A 20,159-nucleotide genomic window follows, 5' to 3' on the forward strand; every position below is an offset into this window, starting at 1 on the left:
AAACTGTCAGCTGCATAAGAAACAGAAGAATTTGGCTTTGAGAGAGAGTCTAACATCAGGCAGAAGCTTTGGCCCTATTTGAAATTAATGGTTTTTTCATAGTATTATTTGTAAAAATATTATTTTTGAGCTGTAAGCTTCAAATGGCTTCAATACAACAATTTCAGAGTGTAAATTGGGATCCCAGTCAAGGCAAACGATTTTTACACTCTGAAATTGTTGCAATGAAATCCATATTAGGAGATGACTCTGTTAAAAAGTTAATGTTGTGGCATCTCCCGCAGTTTCTTGGAATTCAAATTATTGTATCCTTTAGTCATCAAATAATAATATAGTAATAATCATATAATTTATTCATTTTGATAACTAGGACAACTGTATTTAATGTGATCAAGATATATAATATGATATATAAATTAACTCAAGCTAAATTCTTAAATGTGAAGAAGATTGTGATAAAAAACTCATCAATGGCATAAAGAAGGTTGTCAAATAACCAGGTACACAATAATAATAATGCATTAACTGGTCCGGAGATTTGGTGCATATTCCAACATGCACTCAGATTTAACTTCACAATTTTAGAAAAAATGAAATATATATACATACACATATATACATGTATGCATAGCAATATACTACCATAATAACGTATTACTTGGTTAAGTTGGAAATAATGCATAGTTACAATTTCAGAAATTCATTTACAGAATAAAACATCTTATTTTTTATAGTTCGAACGGCTTTATCTTGAAAACAGGTAATTTTTTTTCATAACTGAATTAATCGGGAAGTTTGGTGAGTGACCTTAAGCCTGTCATAATCAGTAGTCAGTGCTCTGACAAATGGCTGGTGAAGGTCATTGCAGGTCCTTGAATATCATATCATGTACACACACCACCCACTAGGTATTTTTGTATTATGATCACTGGGAAAATAAAAAGTAATAATAATAACTATAGCGGTATATTTAAATAATTCAAGGGGAAGTGATACCATTCCTTCCAATTCCCCCAAACACAAGTGCTAAATAAATGAATGATATCATTTTAATATTACTCTGGTATTTTTCACTTTAAATTCCTCAGTCATGATTTTGCATTTCCCTGGGAGATTGGATAATTGAAGTGTTTAAATGACTTTAATGGGCCCTCTTTTTCCCATGCAGTTTCAAGGGAGTCTCAAAGACGGATTCAACAGCGTGGATATTGCTGAAATTGAACTGATAGCCAATGGGAGTAGCCCAAGAGAATTCTCTGAAGAAATACTGCAGGTAAGAAATATTTGGAGTTGGAATTTATATAATGGCATTGTTCTTTATTTCCAGTTATTCCAAAAGGAACCTTTTCTTTAATCCCTCAGAATATTTCCTTGAAATAAATGCCCTCAGTTAGACAAGGTGTCTAATGTGAATAAAAGGATACCTACATGTAAGCTAAGGACTTAATATTGCATCTGGAGTATTCAGTGGCTCTTCGTGTTTCTTACATTGCAGACTGCATATCCTTCGAATCAATTTAGACATAAAGACTTTGCTAGAAAGTGACTTTGCTCCTAAAGATGCTCTCTGTGATGTGGTGGAAATGTCTTACCACAAAACGCTGTGAATGGAGCAAAACTCAAAGATTCTCAAAATCACTCATTGTAATGCCATTTTAAGATTGTTTTATCTAGTAGACCATGTTAGCTTTTGCTTTATATACAAGTTCTCTCCCAAAAGTAGTAGGACTGAGTCGATTAAAAAACATTTATTGCCAGAATTGATACAATCATTCAATATTCTTCAAAGTAGCACTGCTGTGCGTCCAATGGGTTTTTCACACCCTCTGGAAGGAAGCACCCGGAATGCTGCTGAGCTCCATCATCATGGTCAGTTGTAACACTTCCAACAAGCTGAGGTTACATCATTTCAGCACAGAATTGAGGCAGTGGGAGAGGAAAAAAATGCCAAGGGTGTAGGGTGGCTAAGGTATGGTCAAGTAGTTCTTGGCAGAGATCTGCGTGCGAGTTTCCTTTTGTTCATCCGAGAGCACTCGTGGCACCAACTTCACACATTACTTTTAAGTATGCCAATGGATTATCAGGAACCATGCAAACATTTAATTTGCAATCTCTATCTAACAAAGCTTCATCCTTGCAAGATTTTCATCACTTTTTGGGGTTTAAAGGTGTCCATTGGCATCTTCAACATCTTCTGTATCTTCCCAAAACAACTTGTGCCACTCAAAAACACCCAATCTACCGATGGAATTATCACCATAAACTGCCTTGAGAATTTAATGGGACTCTTTCATGGTTTTCCTCAGAGTCTTGCTAAATTTGATGGCATAGCACTGATCCGATAACAGGTTCATGACGAAGCGTAACGAGGTCACGTTATAGAGGTTTCGCAATTGAGCGATCTGTACTCCGCACAGGCATGGAGCCCCCTGCCACCAGCCTCCCACCTTTCCTGAGACTTTACTCCCTTGAACCCAGCCAGAGAATCCACCACTCATCCGTTCATCTATCCGTAGAAAATAAGTTCAACTACTTTTGGATCATGTACAAATTGAGTAGTTTTAGGCGTGACGTCTTGGAATTCCAACAATTGTTACAATCTTTTCTTTATTCTAGACCATGTATGTTTCAAACAAATTATCATAATACCTTACTTCCATCCATCTAGGAAATTCACAAGTCTCAAAGCAAAGTTTACTTCATTAGAAAACTTACATTATCCTTTGTAAAAAAATTTGTAAGATACATGGTAGCCTATGGGGTAAGGAGTTTGGCTTTTAACTGGAGGGTATGGTCCATTCCAGATAAGCTGGCTAATGCTTGATAGTCTACTGCAATGGTCGATCAAGTCCAACTTAGGTAATACGGGAGAGTATACATTTATTTGCATGGCAATAGTGATATCAATTGCAAAAATAGATTGAGAAATAAATTTTAGGCACAAGTTTCTCACTCAGAGCCAGTCTGAAATATATTCTGCTAGTGAAATATTGAACCAAATAAAATGTATCTTGAGGCTTGTATGCCAAAGGATAGAAATTCATAATTCTAATGGAGGCAAGGGAATTCCTTCACGCTCCAAAATACCATTATTTTATGAAAACTAACTCTGTTGAGGTAATCAAGAACCTGAGAAGAAAATCATGCATTTATTTTGGGGCTAGTTATTACTCATTATTGTATTACACAAAGGGATTATCTTTCATGTATCCATATTTCCTCTTGGCATCAATATCTATGAAACTTTCACAAAGAGGGTGGTTTTATTGCGTGGGGTGTTGTGTAACAAGGCTTAGGAAAGATGAGTTAAACTTTGATGAGGAACGTTGTATTGTATGGCTTGGTAACATTGCCATTGAAGCAAGATAGGCATATATTGGAGGGTTCTGAGATGTGATTGAGGAGATTGGTGGAAGGAAAGGTGAAATGGGGGAAAGGGAAAACAGCTGGGGAAATGCTGGGCATGGGAAGAGGGGAGGAGAGAGGACTGTTGAGAGAAATCCAAAGGAAGCAAGACAAAGATGAATGGGGAATGTTTTGTTTTGTGATGGAGTGTTAAAGACTGACATTTAGAAGCGAGAATGCTAGATGAAAGAGTAGGACAAGAGGGTTGACATGTTGGACATGGAATGAAAGGAGGATGGAAGTATGCAGAATTAAAGAAGGGTTTATTTTATTGTGGGGTGTCAGGGTACGTCTTGATAGATGAGACTAAGATACGTTTCAGTTTATGCCTATCCAAAACAAATCTTAAGCAGTTGGCTATCACAATATATGAATATATATACCCTATTCAGGATCAGCTGATGGACAGTAGGTTTGCATAAAAAGTATTGGTAGCAAATTTTTCCAGACGTATGCATGTGAAGTGCTGAATTCAAACCTTTGGTTGTGTTGCGTGTGTGGTTGAATGATGGGAATCATATTATTCGCATTGAAATAAGACGGTGGAAGTGCACACAGCATTTGAATCACTGGAAAGTTGGCAATGTGAAAGATCTACACTAAAATCATCTTCCCAAAAGTCTTTGGATGGACGACAAAAAGAGCAGAGTTGATTGTCTGTCTGCTTGCTAAGACCTTCTGCATATGGCATCGCTATGATTCCCCAACCTCCTTAAAGTATCGACTTTGCACCAGCAGACTTATTTCTAATTCCCAATAAAAGTGAACTCCTCCCTCAAAGGACACCACCATGGGACCCTAAATGACATCAAAGATGCTTGCAAGCATACCCTTAAGGGTATTCAGGAATTCACCTGCCATGGAACTTTCGATTTGTGGAGAAGCCGCTCTGGCTAAAGTGTGTCGACTCTTTCGAGGGATGTACTTTGAAGAACTTTGAGGCATAATCCAAAATTAATCTATTTTCCAAATATTTTCCTGATAATTTTTATACAAACCATAGAGGGGCCTCCCCTCTACATGCGATGAATAAGAGAAGGGGGTGATTAGGGGAGGGAGTCTGAAATATTTCCCTCCCCACAAGTTGGTGAGCTTGTTCAAATCTGGTTACGTGTGCCTCCAAAAAATCCACTCCCCTTGATGCTATCATTCTAACTCATGACTATCCTGGACCAGCAATCAGACTCTATACCTGGCATTCAGTATGCCCTTTGACCCCTCTCACCTGGCCTCATCAGCCAGGTTGACACGAAGAGACTGTACCAGTCATAATCCACTCCATCCAAATCCAGCCAGTGAGTTTTTGGACAGGAAAATTTGGTAAAAAAACATTGCTGTACTTTTGATATCAAAAGCTTTGACAATATCATTTGTAATTAATCCTTAGGATTCCTTGACATCTATCCGATGAATCCATGCTGCTTCCGGGAATTACATTTTTGTAGATGAGCTGATGGACAACTGTTTAGCCCCCAGTCCTGGGGGCATCTTCAGGTCAAAGTGATCTCCATTGCAATTTGGCTGCTATGAGTAGGAGACGCTGACTTGCTGGGAGCTCTCTGATTGGCTCTTTCTTGGTAGCCAATGGGAATCACCCTTTTCCACATGGAAGTCAGGGTGTAGCCGTCCTCACGGTTGAAATTGTTTGGTTTCTTCATTATTTCCACCTCTTCTCTTGTGAGTCTCGGGATATAATGCCCTTATTTAGCCAGCACCTTAGTTTGGTCGAACTTGATCGTGTCTCTAGGTTTGAACCACGTATGTTTGGCGAGAGTCAGAACTGTTTTTTGTGTTGCCCTTTGCTACTCCTTGGTCCTGCATCTGATGGACCATCCTGTTTGGCCAATATAGGACTTCCCATATGCCCGCTTTATCTCATATATGCCTTCATGCATGAGATCGGGGATTTGGTCCTTGGGCTTAGGTATTATGTTGCTGATTTTTCTTGCTGTTGAGAACCTAGTTGTTATATTATGTTTCCATAGTAGCTTACTTATCAAATCAGTTGTCCATCAACTCACGTACGTGACAGTAATTCTTGGTAGCAGCATGGATTCAATATCATTAATAATAATAATATAATAATAATAATATACTTTATTCATCTTATAATCATATTCACATATGGTAGATGTCGTCATTTAGGAACATACAGTTGTTCCTGGATAATATAGTATACAGCACAATATACAATCACATAAAATACTTATTTGAAAATATTTGCATACATACACCTAGTATTCTACTCACGCTAGACCTAATAGTTTTAGGCTAGTAAAGTCGAGCTCATAATACTCCTCTATTGAGTATCAAGGATTGGAGGTAAGCCAATCACGCAGCACCCTGCGGAACACTACATTGCGGGCTGACTTTACAGATTTTGGAAGCATATTAAACAATTTGATAGGTAGACCTTCAACTTTGTAAGTCCTATCTAGCCTAGAGTATGGAAAATCCATATTAGACTTTGCTCTGGTGTTATGGCTGTGAACGTCAGCCCTAGTGGAGTACATACTCGTATTTTCTTTTACATGAACTAATGAATAGAATATATATAAATTGTAGATAGTCATAATTTTTAAATTTAAAAAGAGAGGTCTACAGTGTTCAAGTGGACATGAATTAGATAAGGTATGGACTGCCTTTTTCTGCGTCATTGATCACCTTTTATGTAAGAAAAACAAAGTGGTAATTTCTGTCGTTTTTATACGTAGCTTCTAATGACATGATTCTGCTTGTACATTACGGTTAAATACAAATTGTATGAATTTTAATGCATAGTTTATGATCCAATCAAAGTTTGACAGCATACAGTAGTAAAAAAGATGGAGTATGCATGTGATAAAAGTGGGTCTGATTATGGGGGAGAAGGGGTGAGTCATATAGTTTGGTGGGCTGTGTTCCTTTGTTGTCAGTGGTACCATAATTTTCTGGAATATGATCTGTGGTTCTCAAATTTTACACTCCATAGAACCTTATGCCCTGCACTGACTAATCAAAACCAGTCTCCCACTAGTTCCAGCAGTTGAATATTGAGATTGGTAGTTTTGATTTAACACAATCCTCTTCAAACTCTTTATAATTGAAACATCATGGTTTCCCCATACAGATTTGGGCTACCATGATATGGGTACATGTAAGTAGGTCATGACCATTTTCCAGTGTGGTCACCAATGAATTTCATAGTAGTCACCAGAATACCTTTACCTTTTTGGTGCGTTTTTCTTCTTCCATGTTCAAATTTTCAAAGAGTTCTCCCCAAGTATGAACCTGTCGTGCAGTTCAAGAGTTATCACTTGAAGTTTTTTAAATTCTTATATCTAAAGTTTTGGAGATGTCTCTTTTTTGTGTTTTTTGATCCACAAAATATAAAATGTTTAGATATAAAGAGTGGACAAGGTCACCTGTTATCAATGTATTCTCAACCTTGGACACTGTTAATTTTTTCTCCAGGAGACTTCATCTAGGCACATTGAGGCTTTGCTTTAAGATCTGCATAAGCCTACCCCAACATTTTCATGCTTAAATAGGCATGGTCCATTGAAGGCTTTATTGGCTGCAAAACAAAATAGATGTTCTTTTAAGTTTTTCCTTTGAATACATCCTTGAAAAACATACATAAAGTGTGTCTCTGTTCCATTATTATCACTGTATTTTCCCATCGATAACACGCACATTATCTCTAAAAAAAGTTCAGACAATCAAAAAAATGACAATGCGCATTATGTAATGAAAATTGAAAAAATCCAAACATTTACAGGCCTATGCACACAATAATTTATAGAAGACTTTCACAAAAATAAATTAGTCTGGAAGCATGCCTTTATAATTGCATTCCATTTTATACAGGTCTGCTACAGTTACAGATATTTCACCTCATAAATCCATGAGGAGAGAAGATATATATATTTTCTATAACTGATTTATTCTAATACAAAGTACTTCATGTATACATAGAATACGTCGTATTATAAACAGGCATGTATAAATATATGATAGGATAAGTAAATCACTCGAATTCAAGTAATTTGTCAGCTGAACTGCAATTAAATGAATTAAGTGCATTTATTATATCTTCAGGCACATCACCGAGTCCACTCTCCACAGTTAACTCTTCCTCATCTTCTAGCACTGGCATTGAAATATTACCTGGAGCTTTTTCAAATCCATTTTTGACACAAGTCACTCTGACACCCTGCCAACTTTCCAGGATCCACCAGCTAATTTCTCCATAAGACACTCTTTTAATCCTTCCTGATTCTGTGTGGTCTTTCATACCAGACTTCATCCCCTTTTCCCAAATAGAATTTTGGTTCCCAAACTTTGATTAAAAAGATTTATTAATGGATACATCCTGGCAGCCTTGCAATTTCCTTTTTTTTGCAAAATTGATGACTTCTAGCTTAAATATTGGCTTTAACAGCAGCGTTATCATGGGAAAATATGGAACTGTTTATTCATATTACATGCTAATTATATTATTAATAGCCTTTAGTGATTAAGAATAAGGTCGCCATTGGTAGAATCTTATAATCATGATTGATTAATGCATAATTGGATGCATCATTAATGCAGAAAATAGTTTTTAAAATGTTCAAATAATAATTACTGTACTCTTTCCGCAGTTACGTGATGGAATGATCAACCAGGAGAAAGGTGAAGTTTTGGGATTGGATGTCCTAATGCATCATGACGACATGGTAATTTTTTATTCATAATTTGATTTCATCCTTTTGAACTTTTTAACCTTTTCAATTTTAATCATTCCTTATGAAAGTATATAGCAAATCTCATCAGTGAGATCTACTCCAATAAAAACAAAGTTTCAGTTCCCTAATATTATGTCAGTAAGCCAGCATAAAGTCCAGGTAGCCACAGGTACAAGACAGAAGTTTGAAATTTAAACTAAATCACAATTATGGGTGCAATCTTGTTTAATGGCTGCCTACCTTCAATGCGTGATGTTATCACCGGCAGAAAAATAAGTCATTACAAATATCACATCATGAATATGTGTCAATGAGTGAGCAAAAAATGTGTTCTTTTGCTAACAACAGAGTGAGTGAATTTATTACTTATAAAATGTTGTTCCATAACTATTGAGGAACTATTACCAATGCTCTCAAAGACACATATCTATATCATTAGCAGTTTTTAGCAAAAACCAAGGATTGTATCAATCTTATTATCATTAGAATAAAGGTAAAATGATTGATCACTCATTGAATGACAATCCAGAAAAGAACACTTCTTTGAGGGACTAATATGTAATCAAGTGTGAAACTATTCAATTATATATCACAATGAAAAGGGGAAGGCGTTGGTGAATAATTGAAAATGATGGGTTGGTTTTAAAACTTTTAGTGCCAGCCTCATTTCCATGGTATACATTAAAAATGCCATGGCTTTTTTGATGACTTTGTAGGCTTTGAACGTAGAAATTTATATATAGCCTAAAATGAATTTATTTTACCTCATCTTTTGGTACACACTTTAAACAGTTACAGGTACAATTTAAAAAATTCAATGATGTTGTTATCTTGTCTACACATTCAGGAAAAAATTTAATTTTACAATTTATTTTTTTTTATTTAAACTATTACTTTCAGATTAGAAAATTTGTCATTAATAATTGTTTTACCCTCTAATTAATATATTTGTCATGATTAGTTTCTGCCAATATTACTTTGCTCACACAAATAGTTTAATGCATTGGACATTTTTTTCCACTAGGTAGTTATATTCCGACGTCAGGGATATTCCCCCAAACATCCTCCCTGGGAGTCAGCTCCCTATTCCCCAATATCCAATCTTCAAACAGGGAACTCTAGGGAGGAGATATTCTTTGTTTTTATTTTTAAAGTACATCCAACAGAATGAATAAATCATTGTCACTGCTAGTTTTTCCAAAGCATCACCAAAAGGGCTACTATGGAGTCAATACCCATGCCAGAGCAAACATGAAATGTTTCATTTCCAATTAAAATGAATCATGATGTGACATCGGTAAAGTGTTTTGGACCAGAGGGACGAGGCAAATAGTGCTTGCTACAAAGGCGACCTTATGCGTAGCAATACAAATAAGAGCTTTTACCTAATACAGAAATGCATGATAAAATTTAATACGTATATATCAGCTTACGTTGAAATGACATCTGCTGTCCTACGCAAGAAAAGAAGATGCGCTACAATGCAGAAAACTCCTTATGCTCAAATAACCAAAATGTGAACATATATTTCATTGTCACCACGAAAATTTTTCAACAATGATAAGAAAGCATAACAGATACTCAAAAATTGTCTACAAAAGCTTTGTGATGCACAGAAACATAAATACGTGAGTGAAAAACACCTGGCCCATAGAATGCCTGGCGGCATTCTTTGCATGCACTTCACTAGTCAATAACCAACCCACTGGCACTAAAAGGGTTAAGACAAGCACTGGTCTCCCTCTGGAAAGCAGACAATCAACTGGAAAAATGATACCAGAGTATGTGTCTCTTAGATAAGATGTTTTAACTCTGTGACTCCTTGATACCTTTCATTAAGAGTACGCTATTGACATTTGCTGGGTTTCCCTCCACCCATTATACCTCCATTCTCTGAACGTCCTACCCAAAACAAATTGCCAATCAATCCGTAAATGGTACAAATGACTTAAACTGTCAGTAGCCTCCCTTAATAGCTAGCTAATGAATGAAGGACACCAAACTCCCCTATTCAGAAACATTTTGTGTCGCAAGCCTCTTTTGAACGCCTTCAGGCAATACGTCTTGCCTACTTTCATGCATTCAGATGCATTATGGACATTGAAACAAATATTTTCCTCATTACTTTTACAGCTGTTGTATACATTGACTCTCCATTTCCCTAGATCTCTTTGAATTAAGCATAAATAAGATTGCCTTATGTTGGTTGGTGCAGTGTACTCCAGTTTCTTATTCAGGTGATAAAAACAAATTCAAATAAACTGTGGGAGATGCCGCAACAGTAACTTTTAACAAAGTCATCCACTAATATGTATTTCAATGCAAAAATTTCAGGGTGTAAAAAGCATTCGCCACTCTCACACACACTCTGAAATGGTTGCATTCAGGTGATAAAACATGTGGCAATACTTAAGAAGTTTTGGCATTGTAGTGTGTCCGGAGGGGAGATGGTTTGGTGGGAGGGGAGTGAATGCCTCTCTGTGATTGCAGTGGATTATCCAAATAACAGACAGTGTGGCATCAGAAAATGGACACTCTGAAGTACGAGGGCTGTCCAGATAGTAACATACGTTTCAACCTAGCGTGGCCACGGTGGCTAGGGCTAGAGCCACCATCTTGGTGTGTCTACACTCAGTAAGTCTCCTTATGTGGCAGTGTGAGCAAACTGTGGTTCTTCAGTACTTTATAAAAAGAGACATTTCAGGCGTGACATGGTGGAATATAATATCATATTTAAAAATGTACAATTTTCCCCCAAATAAAATTTAATACGACCGGTTACAATGTAACTACATCATCATCAGGTGACAGTCATCACTCGAGAGTCCAGTATACATATATACAAAAGAGCAAGTGGGGGTAGGGCAGTGGTTGGGGAGGGGAAGACAAAGTAAACAGGTGCAAAGTTCTTCAAAGTCCGGAGAGAACGTCGTAGCTGGATGGAGGGGGATTTTCCATTGTGGGTGTGTCCCACGGTCCCATGCCATGGGCAGGTGAGGTCAAGGGTTATTCCCTTGTGGTCATTAATGAAGCGCATGGTATTCTATACTTTGCTCACTCTGAAAACTGTTAAAATGCACACTGCGATAGATGTGAAGTGCCATCTGTGATTAGGTTTTCACTGGCAAAAAATCACAAGCCAATTGAAATTCATCAAAGATTTCTTTTTAATGTGTAGGGAGATGGAATAATGAGTGAAGATGGAGTGTGGCAGTGGTGCATTCAGTTTAAAAATGGCTGCAGCACCAATTTTCAGGAAGAGAGGACCTAGCGGTCAGCCTAGCCTTGTGACAGGCATCTGATGGCTTAAGAGACAGAATTGAAAAACTTGTGAATCACTATTATAAATACCATAGATCATGATGGCACATTGGTTAATGTACTGGCTTCCTCCCCAGAGGACCCACCCGGGTGCAAATCCTGGACAAGGCAGATATTATTCAGTGGTATCAGGATCCCTCCATGAGGTGCTTTGTGGAGGGCACTTATAGTGAGTGCGGCATGCTTCAAATGGGACATTAAGTTAAACTGCGGACCCCTTGGTGTCTTTCCTTAGGAGTAGGCCAATACCGATGCTGGGTTTCCCTCCAGCCCTTCCTCCTTTTCAATCAATACCCTACGGCACAAATGACCTTAGCTGTATGTCACATCCCCTACAAACTACTACTACTACTACTACTAATATGATGAATGCCTCAATTCCAATGGTGACTATGTAGAAAAATAGTTAAAGAATGTGTCTCTCAAATGTATAATAAAACTTTGTCTTGTCACTAGGTTTATATTTTATTTTGCAAAATGTAACTGACTGTCTAGACAGCCAAGGTATGCACATATTTACATATTATCTTACTTTGAGATCATTTTACATATTTGGCAATATGCCAAGCTAGAGTGCAGTTTACTGTTGAACCTGTTGTTGTTTATAAACGATGCGATCTTAAAGGTTTCTAATCGTCATTCATAAGCATTATTTAATGATGCCACCAAAATATCACTTCCTTCTTGTACATAACAGATTCTCTTTTGTGCATAGAGAAGTATGAAGTACTTAGCAACTGTAGTTCATGTGCCTGTAGTCATCACATTCTACATTATTTGAATTATTTTACATTCATATATTGCAAATAAAATCAAGTATTAAATTAAATATTAAATAAATTCTAGATGTTGTATACGTGGTGTTGAATCAGTAATGTCATGGAAGGTGTAGAGAGTACACATCTGATGCTCACAGATGTGTGTATATTGTAGGAATAAATGGATTAAATCATAAATATTTGCAAAGCCATCAAATCCATGTCAAGGGGTGCAGGTCATGTGACATTGGTATTTAACAACAGTGATGTTTGTTTTGATTTGGTCATGTCATGCACATTCAATCTTTCTCTACTCTGTGACTGAATCAAATCTTGTTGATATAAAAACTGTTCTTGCACCACAAACTGAGCAAGGGACTTTATAACTAGGTCAAGATTATAAGCATTTAAATTGCAAGACGATTTTGTCGTTGTGGATTTTGATGGGATTCATTGTGACTTTTTCCAGAGAAGACTAACTTCGGAACAACGAAACTATTACTATGCGCCATTGCCTGGAACTCCATACACTGTAGCGGTGTCACTCCCTGCCACTTATGGCCTTTATAAGGTGGAAGTCAAAGGGCAAGAGGAAATTGAAACAATCAAAAAGAAAGGTAGGTGCTAACAACGTAATCTGCAGTATTTGTTGCAAAAATGAAACCTTCATACATGGTTTGTACAATAAGTATCGGGAAATGTTTTGAAAAAATATGAGAGTTATTTCAGATATTACTAAAATGCCTCAGAATTCTTCCTCATAGTACACCCCTTGAGAGCATCAACACACTTTTTCCCTTTGAGGCTTTTCCTCAACTGGAAGGCTCCTGGGAAGTTGAAATGTCCTCCATATGGGTACCCATGCCAGCTTCTTTGAGGGCACTTAGGGTCCTTTGTGGTGGCATCCTTTAAGAGAGGATTTTAATATTGGGTATGGGAGAAAATAGCCTGCTGGTGCCATGAGCCGGGACTGTAAGGGGGTTGGGGAATCATCGGGATGCCATATGCAGATGGTCTTCGGAAGCAGGCAGACACAATCATCTCTGCTCTCTTGGTCGTTCGCCCAAAGACCTTCGGGAGGACGATTTAGCACAGATCATTCGCATTGCCAAATTGTCAGTGACAATGGTGCGTGCTGTGTCTTTTCAATGCCAATATATGATCGGCAATCATGCGCACACTTAACAACGGACGACGGTCTGAATTCCTAACTTCACACAATTGACGTCAGGAAAACATTGTTACCTTTACATTTTTATACAAACCTTGTACATGAGTAAACTTTAATTTAAGGGATTGTTGGGAGAAATCATGAGGAGAAAGGAAAAATGGATAAAGGGTGTACTGATCGACATTGGGATGTTGAAGACTGTGATACAGGGGAGAATTTTGGGCAAATGAGGAAGGGGCAGGAATAGGATGTAAGGATGCTGGATGGAATGAAGGGAGGAAGGAAGTATAATACGGAGGTGAAGAGGGATTTGCAGTAGATGTGAGATTATGTTTTGTAAAAAGAGGTCATGAAAGGTATTCTTATTTCATCATTCATTCTGTTTCCATTCAAAACCTACCCCAAATGGTTAAACTTAAATTCACAGCATAATTGAATGTGATAAAGCATTTATTTACTGCAATAAATCATTTTGAATTGATGTATTTAAACATTCCTTGTACAACGACTGGTCCACTCGAACCTTACCCTTAGCTGATTTAGTTCACATTCACTGTCACACTGAGTCTTCTTACACTGGACAGTGATGCTCGAGCATGCTTTGGACTGCCAGGTTTCTGGGTAGGAAATCCATTCATGAATTAGCGTTCATACCTACCCCTTTCCATCTTCACTGTCAATTCGCAAAGCCATTTATTGATGCCAGCATATCAAGCTTCTGTTTCTATTGAAATGATTTTTAGTTAATCATTGTTTCTTCCATTCCCATGGTACATTCCACATCATGTCACATGCCTTCAGTTTTAGGAGTGTGATATCAGTTTTCAAGTGATGCATTTTGTGTGACTCGATTATCTCAACTACAAATCACGGATGCAAGCATGTGCAAATATGTGACCGGGAAGCTACTTGACATTCACTTATCATGCCATGCAAAAGAATATAATATCAGGGGAGCATTCCACCTTGAATATTGTATTTTATAATCATCTCCCTAAATTAAAAATATGCCATGACTATCAGCACTTTTAAAACCAAGTTGTACTCTATTTTTCACACAAGGAATTGCTACAGGACTGAAAACATTTTTAATTATGGCAAAAAAACTGTAAAATAATTCATTTATGCATGTCATAATATACTTCCTGAACTGTTCTATGTTTTTTCTTGAATTGTGAAAATTAACCGGCATATTAAATATTTTATTATTATTATTATACTCTATTGCAGTAACCATTGTGTATATTATCAATCGTATTTGTATTTACATATCTTTATATTCTTTTTACTTATTTTATTCATCACGTAAATATTACTTATGTAACAGGATGTTTAAAATTTGCTATGAATAAATTTTTTTTGGTCTAATCAATTCTTTTTGCCTAATTTCCATCTCAATATGACTCACTGGAATAACTAGCATTAATTCTTCATTTCAATCTTTCAGGTCTGAAAGAATATTTTAATGAAGAAAACTGGAAGATTCATGGGGACTGGTAAGTTTACTAATGGTTGACTGAGCCATTTTCTATTCTCGTTAAAGGTTCTCTGAGAGGTTATTTGACAGCCCGTAAACCTTCCTGTTTATATGTATACCATCCTGATAAATAAGAGGTTGCGGTTGTTCATATCCTTCTGAAATTTAATGGACCATTGCGTATTTTTTTACTTTTTGAAATGTGCATTAACTACTTTTGCAATAGAGTAGCCGTTTCCATCTGTGCAGAGAAGAATAGTTGCATTTTTTTAAAGGTATTTTGTTGCTTCTATTTCCCCTTTGAAAATGTCAATGACCACAATCCATTCATTTGCATTTTGAAACAGGAAAGGCTGCAATTAATCATTCTAGTTAAATTACTTAGAGATTTAAGGAAACTGGAGATGAGATGCTGTGAAATTGGCATTTAATGGAGTCGTCCGCTAATATGCCTTGCAATGTAACAACTTCAATGAGTAAAATTCATTCCCCTTGGCCTGCTTGACCTAAAATTTGCCTTGACCCAAAATTGCAGAGTGTAAGAGGTCACCTCAGTATCTTAACTGGCTAAAGCACTCATCCAGGCATCGAGAGATCTGGGTTTCAATCTCGGTCAAGCCAAATGATTTTTACCCTTTGAAATTGTTCCATTGTTACTAAGATATCACAAAAAAGGCCAATTTCCACAGGTTCAATGTTTATTAAGATGTAGAATTCACTTATTTGAACATCATAAGCAGCACCATGTGGTTATTAACTGCCAGTTAAGACTCTTCTTTATCAAGAACAGCACTTCTGTCTACTACTGCCTGCTTCTTGCAGTTGATCCATAAAAGCAACCAGTTGTAGCAGAACCGTTTGGGTAGCCTCTGTGGCACTGGAGGTTAATATCTGAATGCACTAAACATCTCACTATCAATGATAATGATCAGTAGTATTTATACATACATTGAAACAATTTAAATAAAAAGCTATCAATTGCAATTAGATAACTACAATCAATACTGTTTGATTATATTCCTTACAGTTCTTATTGCATGAGAACACATAAAAATTTCACAAGTTATAAATCAATATAATAAATATAATGGCATTAACTTAGCAGCATTTATTAATTACAAAAAAAATGGTATGCGTGAGGCATATGAAGTCTTGCAAATTTGAAGTAATAATGGATGGGTTGACCTATGCATAGGGTTAACCTAAATCCGGATATATATAGTATTGATGTAGGGATGAGGTTTTCAGTCCGTGAATCAATCTGTCATTATTTCTGCATCTTCTTCACAGATTTGTAAAATAAGTTGAATCAGGCAGCCATATAGCCTTTTTTTTTAGCTGAGTGGTGCAAACTATTACTTTTGAAATACTTATTAGCATATAACTCTTCTTTTCAATTGTGAAGTGAATTTATACCCAAGAAAGTCTGATCAGCAATTTACGTATTAATCATATTTTGTTTTTTTGTCTTTAACAGGGTATATTGCAAGTATCTTAGTGAATCTTTCCAGTTGTTTCAAAGTCAAGAAGAGAGAATTATTCACTTTTTGGAAAAAATCCAACAACCTGATTGGCAATGGATGAAAAGTGATGTTCTTTTTTCAGCGTCGAACTCGAGTGAGTGAAAACATTTCGAATGCCTCGTTTGAATTTCTTCCTAGAGGATGATGATTCCCTCTCTTCCTGCCCCTTTCATGATGCCCCCTCTGTAATTGCCTTCCTTTTCCATCCATTTCATGATTAACTCTGTCCCGATCCATGCTCAGAATCCCAAAAGTCTCCAATACGGACTCATACCTTTCTCATCTCCACACTAGATTAGTTTCTGCATTCCACAGGAAATAATCCTCCCTCATTTTTTTTGTCATTTGTATAAAAATTATCACTCTTCATCTCCCTCCTCAAAATCACACCCTAGTGTCAGAATGAATATTTTCAGAAAAATACAAGCTTGATTTTTCCTTTACTGGTTAGTATGAAATAAAAATATATAATTGTTTTCGATCATTTTCAGTAGAGCTCCTTAAATGCTTGGTTATGAAAAGCTAATGGCATAATAAATGGATTTTTATGTAAAATATTAACTTGGTAAAATAAAATGCATACATGCACACTTGATAAGAATGTCACTATGTGTCATGGATGTGAGCTTGGGGACTAAAAGTTTCAATATTCAATGAGGGCTTTCATAAACAAAATACTGTTACATTATGTATATACTCTACCATGAAGAATTGCTAAGATTTACAATCAATTTCAGGTATGCATTGCAGACATGGTGAATTGGCTAAAGATGTGCACTTTTGTGAGTACATTCGTTTTGATTTATGTTTTAAAATTACCCCCCTTAATGGATCCACTGAAAGGTTTAACTATGTAGTGTATCCACTATGAAATGAATTTTGTTTCCCATGTGGCATATCGGTATAAACTCATAATTTTGAGTTAAAAAACAAAAAGAAGGTTTTTTTTCAAATAACATAAGAGTTAATTGATGAACTCCACCATTAATAGGTTAGCATAATGGCTTGCTAATTTCTTCATAGATAATAATGATAAAAAATTCTCACAAATGACCCAGTGGGACATTATCTCCAAGAATGAGGGATTTTTATAATGTTGAATGAATAGGGCACTTAATGTTTCCATGTTTGGGTGATTTAGTAATCTTGCTTCGCGAAGATATAAGGAAAGGCTGATCAGTAGTGTTGTTTGTATAAATCCTGGTGCCTTGAAAGCCAAGGGTTCCGCAAACCTGCGTTTGGAGTTTGTTGATATCAATCATTTGGCTGCATGTCTGTTTGAGTGACATAAAGACTAACTCATTTGTGTAATTGATACATGCATGGCACGTAATAATAATAAGAATGGGGTCATCTATAATAATTTTGCCCATTTAGGAGAAGTGAGTAGTTTTGCCCGGATGACATAAAGGGACATGGGAGGTTAAGGGCTGCAACATGATTCCTGCAGAATGTTAGGGTCTCTTTTATTCTATTCTCAGCTTAAATAGGTACATATTTCATGTGCCGTGAAATATGGAGGAATGACATAAGTTATCCACGTAAATGTGTTCAATGTGGGACTATTCAATCCATCTGCCAGGATTGTCACCAATGTAAATAAATTTGAAAAAAGCAAGAATAAAAGATTCAGCCTTTGCATCCAAGCTACAAAGTAGTCTTAATTTTTGCAGGTGACAAGACCCTAATTGAATTGCTTCTGTTTGATGCAAGGCTGACGAACACTTTCTTCAGAACAAAAGAGTGGAAGCTTGAAGTTGAAGAGGAGTGAGTATTGCGCTGAAGCTTTCTTTTTAACTCCTGAAAAGTAAAAAATCCAACATTTCATTTGCTAAAAATGTTGAATACGCATATGAAATAAAAAGGAGAAATCAAAGGAAAAACATAGGAAAGTAGTCCTATGGTAATTGCTTGCAGAGTGCCTTAAATACTGTGTCAATCAATATCTCACTCTTTCAAAGGTAAGAATTACCAGGCACATTAATTTGAAAGATAAAATGGAATTTTGAAATGAATTCAGACATGGCCTCCTGGTTCTAAGCCTGTCTGTGTGTGCTTCTGAATAGAAATAAAAAAATCAAGCCCTCTATTCAATGAGTATTCTTTTTGTGACCCATTATTATTGAATGCAGGAATTGAATAATTTTGAGCTTAAAATGAGAAGGAGTGAAATAAATGCATTTCGTCTGAGTTTCAGAGTTCTTTTTTTTCTAATGATTCCCCCATTCATATTTTAGGAGAGAGCTCTTCCACATTTTCAATGTGACGTTGCGATTCATGGCAACCCACAGTGGTCTTACGAGATGGCAACACAGCTCTGCGGAAAGTGAAAATAGCACGCACAAGTTAGTATTCATTTTATTTCATATGTCAGGGGGTACGGATGGAAGATGAAATCATCCAATTTTTTATTATAATCATTATTTTTCATGCTTCTTTATAAAAATCAAAAAACATTAATTGAAGCTTTTGTTGAAGTAATAACTGAACTCATAGTGACTCCTAGTGGGTATTAAAAAAGTTTAATTTTCATAAAATAGCAAAAAAGCAAGTGAATGTACATTTATTTTGTAATGTATCCTCATCTCTTAATGGCACTGCACATCATTGAAGGCATTGGGAATTTCCTGTGGATAACCTGGAACGCCATCAGACATTGGGAAAGTGATCATAAAAGTTATCTCCATTACGTGAAGTTGATATGTAATATATTGTTGACATCAAAGTGAAAAATTAAAGACAGATACCGTTAATTTTAGTGGAATTAAAACAGAATTAACATTCAATAAAACTTATTGTTTTTTCTACTCTGTTCAAATTCCTTTGGAATATTTTCTAATTGAAATAGATAGTTATCTAGCATTTTAATGATATATTTGTCATAGCTTTTGTTTTAAATAATTCAGTTTTACAAAATAAATAATTTAGGGACGCATTTATGTGAATATTATCACTTATTTTGGGGGACATGATAGACCAGGGGTTGGACTGACCGGAGGGCCCTGGTTCAATTCCCAGGCATGCCTCTCTGGCTACCCTTTGCTCCACCCAAACTTGGTGAATTTTTGGGTACCAGATCTTCCTGGGAAACCATTACCAGCATAGGTAAAGGAACTAACCCCCTACCCTGATGTGTGAATTTCACACAATGCCATATAGGGCTTAGTATTAGGTGAACTCTGCCATCACCTACCAAACCGACTTCCTGGTTGATAGATGGTGGTTATGGTTTTTATTGCTTAAGATGTTGTGTGTTTGTCAAAAAACCTTTCGCTCCATAAAACATCTCTTGGAAAGTTTTCGTACAATGAACTTCCTACATACAGTAAAAATGTAAATTGTAATTTCCTCTCTGAAGTTTTTTAATCTCTACCTCTCAGGTATTTTGTCGACAACCATAAAAACTCCATCGATGAACCTTGGTACAAGCTGCCAGTCATTCAGCATGAATCTGACCCTGATTCATATGTCTACACTCTGCCATACCCAAGAGGTTAGTTGAAGCATTTGTCATTGACATGGCTTATTCATTGTACCTTTCCTGTGGATGTTTTTTCTATGATACTGGAGAATTAAGGGCCCCCTGTTCCATATTTGGTACACTACTGTGGATACTCATGTATAGGTTGACCTATGACCTACATGAGAGAGGTGTTATATAGTAAGTCCTTAAAGAGACGTTATTTGAGATTTGAAATAAACTTCTACAAGGTCGCATTCTGAAAATCACCTCGCACATTTTTCTTGCAGCATGACTACAATGATATGTAAAAAAGTAGCTTGATGATTTTGTCT

At 36.4% G+C, this 20,159-nt stretch overlaps 1 protein-coding gene across 1 annotated transcript in view; it reads left to right on the plus strand.

Annotated features, from left to right (window-relative positions):
• The window catches only part of LOC139696060 (voltage-dependent calcium channel subunit alpha-2/delta-3-like), a 287,280-nt gene that overhangs the window by 244,104 nt on the left and 23,017 nt on the right, over positions 1-20,159 (plus strand). The window contains exons 14-22 of the mRNA XM_071594674.1: positions 1,169-1,273; positions 8,031-8,105; positions 12,663-12,810; positions 14,812-14,860; positions 16,319-16,458; positions 17,102-17,146; positions 18,038-18,131; positions 18,602-18,709; positions 19,745-19,857. Of these exons, the coding sequence (XP_071450775.1) occupies positions 1,169-1,273; positions 8,031-8,105; positions 12,663-12,810; positions 14,812-14,860; positions 16,319-16,458; positions 17,102-17,146; positions 18,038-18,131; positions 18,602-18,709; positions 19,745-19,857 (877 nt within the window). The remainder of the gene's footprint in view (positions 1-1,168; positions 1,274-8,030; positions 8,106-12,662; positions 12,811-14,811; positions 14,861-16,318; positions 16,459-17,101; positions 17,147-18,037; positions 18,132-18,601; positions 18,710-19,744; positions 19,858-20,159) is intronic.

Source organism: Hetaerina americana, unplaced genomic scaffold (genome assembly GCF_022747635.1).
Source record: "Hetaerina americana unplaced genomic scaffold, ioHetAmer1.1.p SCAF_66, whole genome shotgun sequence".
Lineage (NCBI taxonomy): Eukaryota > Metazoa > Arthropoda > Insecta > Odonata > Calopterygidae > Hetaerina > Hetaerina americana.